The sequence below is a fragment of the Dermacentor andersoni genome, chromosome 10, assembly GCF_023375885.2.
Source record: "Dermacentor andersoni chromosome 10, qqDerAnde1_hic_scaffold, whole genome shotgun sequence".
Taxonomy (NCBI): Eukaryota; Metazoa; Arthropoda; class Arachnida; order Ixodida; family Ixodidae; genus Dermacentor; species Dermacentor andersoni.
In genome coordinates, this window is record NC_092823.1 from 14,262,119 (window position 1) to 14,266,930 (window position 4,812).

A 4,812-nucleotide genomic window follows, 5' to 3' on the forward strand; every position below is an offset into this window, starting at 1 on the left:
CTCGATACAGCGAAAAGTTTCGTCCATCGGTCGGTGGGGCGGCGCGTACGCCGAGACGAACACGAATTGAAAATCGCGCGCCTCGCAGTACACAGCGACGACCAGCTTGGAGAGGAGCAGGGGGGAAACGTCGCATGGCGGCCCTCGTGTAACCACCATTGCCGCCGGATCCCGCTCGATGGCGTACACGTCGAATTCCGGCGGCATACGTGGTAGCTTGCCTCCGGGCCTGTAAGGGTCGGACACGGCTGCCAGCGAGACGCCCGCCTCCGACATGCGGTCACCCAGGTGTTGCGAGGCCAGTCTAGCGTGATCAAGATTTAATTGGACGAATGCGATGCCGACCGCCGCGTCGAAAACGGCCTCTCACTCTCCGCCGTGGCGTACGGCCGACCAACCGCCGCGCGGATCTCGGCGTGCGCGGGCGCGTCCGTCTCGGGCCGGTCGCGCGCGAAAAGATGGTCAAGCAACAGCGACGCCGACTCGAGGACGCTCACCGTCCGGCCGCCATCCTGCCTCGTCAGCGGAGGCAGCATGACATGCGACCGGGCGGCCCCGAAAGCCAACCGGAAGGGGGCCTGAAAGAGCGACCGCCGGCAGCACCGGTTGCAGACCTCCTTGTCTGCCTCCTCCTTAACGCGCGCCACCTCTTGGCGGTATTCCGCCAGCGCCCGGCTGTACTGGCTGCGAGAAAGGGCCCGCAGCTGGTCGCAACGACACCGCTGAAAACGGCGCCGCATCGCGTTGACCGCCCTGCGTCGGCCGTCCAGCTCGGGCGTCCACCAAGACTTACCTCCCGCTCCCCTCTGCTCGCGGGGCGGCCGAAGTTGCTTGACGCGCTCGCGATCGATGACGGTGTAAAACTTCGCCAGGACCGCGTCCAGGGCGGCCGGCGAGGCGATGTCTGCGCCTCCCGCGCTCGCGAACCACCGCGAGTAGCGGACTGCCTCCAACCACTTACGCCTGTCGTAGTTGGTGAGGCGCCGGCCAGTCGCGCACGCGCCAGTGTGGACGGCGATGTCCAAGCGTCGGTGTTCCGAGAGCGTCTCCTCCTCGGAAACGCGCCACGTGCAGCCGCGCCGCACGAGCGTCGGCGACGCGATGGTTACGTCGATCCAGCTATCGACGTATTTGGTGACGTACGTCGGGGGCGATGACGCGTCGTTAAGGACCACCAGTCCCGCGGCCGCCGCGAACTCTATCAGCCGAGTGCCCCTGTCGTCTCCCTCGCGAGGGCCCCACAGGACGCTGTGCGCGTTGAAGTCGCCCATGACCAGAATGTCGGGCGTGCGACATCTGTCAATGGCGTGAGCTAGGTGTTCAAAAACGTCGTCCATCGTCCTGTGGGGCGGCGCGTACGCGGCCACGACCGTAATCGCGAACTCGCGCGACGAGCATTCCACCGCGACCACCAGTCTCGACACGTGTGTCGGGAACACGTCGAAAGGCGGCCGGCGCGTGACGATCGCACACAGCGGGCCGTCGGCCGCCGCGTACGCCTGGTGGTGCGGTGGAAGCTTCGGGAGCTGACCCCGCTGCGTGTACGGATCCATAATAGCCGCCAACACGCACCCCTCACGCGCCATGTGCTCGGTCAGCAGAGCCGTCGCTCGGCGGACGTGGTCGAGCGTCAGTTGACAAATCCGAATCGCGCCGTCGGCCCCATCCGCTCCCCCAGGGCCACGGCTCCCCCCCTCACGCGGCCGCCCGCGCCGCTCTATCGCGGGGGGCCGTAGTTGGTGCGGGCCCTGAGGCGAGCCACCCGCTCCATGCGGATGGGGCACTCGGGATATCCCGCGGGATGGGACGCCTCGCGGCCGGCCTTCCTGCACTCGTTGCAGCAGACCTCCGGCTGCCCCATCTGCACGCGACAGGTCACGGCCAGGTGATTGCCGCAACACTTCATGCAGACCGCCTTCGATGCGTCTGCCTTGTGCGGGCACGTCGTCCTACCGTGACCGTAGTAGGCGCAGAACGTGCACGTGGGAACGTGCAAGTCCTCCACCGCTCGCACCGCCGTCCACCCTACCGACAATCGGGGCCGCTTCATTATGCGCGCGAACGCGGGCGGGTCGACCTCCGCGACGTACGCGCACGTACCCGACCTCTCCCTGTACGTCACGCGCACCTTGCACGCGCCGACGTCCAGGTCGAGGCCCGGGTTCCTCTCATTGAGCACTCGCATAAATTCGTCGGGCGCGACGTCCGGGTCGACCCCGCTAAATTTCACATGGGGGTTCCGCTTCTCGCCTACGCGAACTAACAGCGAGGAGCGCGTGACTGAATTCTCCGCGATCGCCGCCTTCAGATTGTCTATCGATTCGCGCGCGTGCGAAAAAACCGTCAGGCCGTACCGTGTGTGCCGCAGCGTGACCTCCCTGATGTTCTTGGCGGCCGGGTCGATGTTCGTTTTCAGCAGGCGCAGGGCGTCTCTCGCCGGTGTCGTCGTCGGCGCCGTGGGCGTCAGGAAGGCCACGTGCTCGAACGTGGGCGCCGTCCGCACGCCCGCCGCCGCCGCCGCGGGCGACGCCCTCAGCGCCGCGGCGTAGCTCACGGCGGCCGCCGCCGCGACCGGAACTCCAGGGCCCGAGCCGGTAGCCGCCGAGGACGCGCCGGGATCGCGTCCCGCACTCCCGGGACCGGGCGCCAGGACTGTAGAGCCCTCGAGGCGCCCCTCGGCGACGATGGCCCGTCGCTGCAGCGCCGCGACCTCCCGGCGCGCCTCGACCAACTCGCCGCGCAGGGCGACGGCCGCGCCCCGCTCCATCGACGCGTCCGACCGCAGGTCCGAGAAGAGGTGGACGATCTCGTAGAGCCGGGTCGCGATGAAGCTGCGCGCCGCGACGGGCACCTTGTTCGCCGCGTTCGAGCAGTACTGGTGGATTTCCTGCTCGATCTCGCGCAGGCGGGCCTGTCCCCGCTCGCCGCGCTCTCCCGCGAGCGCGGGAGACGCCACCGCGGTCGCCTGGGAGACCGAGGACAACTGGTCGTCTTCTTCGCCCGCCGCAGCCGGCGCGGTCCCGTCCGCGGTCTCTTCCTGTAACGCGAGCGCCGCGAGGATGTCGCCAGCATCGGAAAAATCCGATTTCGGCGACGCACCCGCACTGGCCGTCGCAGGCGGCGACGGCGAGACCGTATGGTTTCTGGCAGTATTGGGCATGGCCGGGCTCAGGCTCAAAGGGTATGAGCCATGGCCATCTTGTGCCCGATGGCTGGCCGAACAAGAAAGCTCCCGAAAATCGAAAATAAGACCCTTCCCCGCCCGGTTTTCGCGACGAATGAGGTCCCTGCACGTTTAAAAACAACCCCAGCTAAAATTTGTAGGTGCCAAATGCGAAATACCTCGTTTTTGAAGCGAAAAGCAAGAGCCCGATTTCGCCGGCCAGCCGAGCCCCGCCGGGGTGCGGCCCGCATCCTCGGCGGGGGCACCCGCCGGCCGCATGGATTACGCGGCCGCCTTGAGGGCGGGCCTGGCGCCCTCTATCGGCGCGGCCGGCAACGGACCCGGTGGTGCTGCGGCGGCGGACGCCGGGGCAGGGAGACCCGGCGCGCTGCACAAGCACGTCGCTTTTCTGACGCCAGTCTCGACGACCGCGACGCCAGCGCGGGATATGCTCCGCCTGCTGAAAACCAACATAGACCCGCACGCCAAGAACATCAGGGACGCGACACTTCACCACACCAGGTACGGGCTGACCGTATTTACGAACAACGACCAGTCTATAGTTAACCTAGAGCAGGCAATAGCCGCCAATCCGGTCACGCGCGCGTCCATCATAATGCGCGTCGCAGAACAACGTAACCCGTGCGTTAAATTCACGGGAGTTGATCCCGACATCGGCCCCGACGACTTTTTGCGCGCGATCAACGAACGCAACGAGGGTCTCGATCTCGACCTCAATAAATGCAAGGTCCACGTCACGTTCGGGGAGAGGGCAGGCACGCGGTCTTACGTGGCAGAACTCGACCCGGATGGGTTCAGGAAAGTCATGGCGCGACCGCGCCTGACGGTGGGGTGGACGTCGGTGCGCGCTCGCGAAGACCTGCACGTGCCCACGTGTACGTTTTGCGCGACATATGGGCACGGGCGCACGACGTGCCCTCACAAGGCAGACCCAACTAAGGCACGCTGCATGAAGTGCGGCTGCAACCACCTAGCCGTCACTTGCAAGGTGAAATTCGGAGACGCCGAGGTGCGCTGCTCGGAGTGTGACAGGGCGGGCCTCGGCGGCGCGCCCCACCCGACCGGATTTCCCGAATGCCCCGTGCTAATGGAAAAGGTGGCGCGCCTCAGAGCGCGCACCGAATACGGCGAGCCGCGGTAGTCGGCGCGCCGAGAGGAGGGGGTTGTGGGGATTTGGGCGTGTCGGGGCTCCGGCGTGCGTCGTGGGGGCGCCCGCTCGATCGGCGTCACATCCCGGCTCGTCGGACGTCGCGCGATGATGACAGGAGACCATCTCTCTTTGTGAGACGCTTCCGCGTCGGAGCGCTGAGCTCCTCGCGCATTCTGGCTGCTCGAGCCGGGCACCACTCCTCCCGACGTCTCGCGGCCCTGCTGAATGGGCCCGCCGTGTTACCAACATCATCGTGGCACCCACGCGTTGCAAGAAGCTTAAAGTCACTCGTCCAAACCGTTCGAGCCGTGCGGAGCGCCTCCCGGCGTCTCGGAGCCCCGTTGAATGGCCCGCCGAGTCACAGGCAGAATGCTGGCACGTCATGCGTGTTAACGGGCACATGTTGATTTGTTTCAGCCGCTCGGGCCGCATGAAACGTATGAAACGCTTCCCGGCGTTTCCTAGCTTCGCTGATTGG

At 66.5% G+C, this 4,812-nt stretch overlaps 1 protein-coding gene across 1 annotated transcript; it reads right to left on the reverse strand.

Moving 5' to 3' along the window:
* Positions 1-320: 320 nt before the first annotated feature.
* LOC140213415 (uncharacterized) lies at positions 321-1,586 on the reverse strand. Its single transcript, XM_072284632.1, has one exon. It carries the CDS (start codon positions 1,584-1,586, stop codon positions 321-323), a length of 1,266 nt encoding a protein of 421 aa, XP_072140733.1.
* Positions 1,587-4,812: the final 3,226 nt, after the last annotated feature.

Excerpts from the sequence above, each read along its gene's own strand:
- LOC140213415 (XM_072284632.1), bottom strand. The coding sequence starts at position 1,586 with ATGGCGCGTGAGGGGTGCGTGTTGGCGGCTATTATGGATCCGTACACG.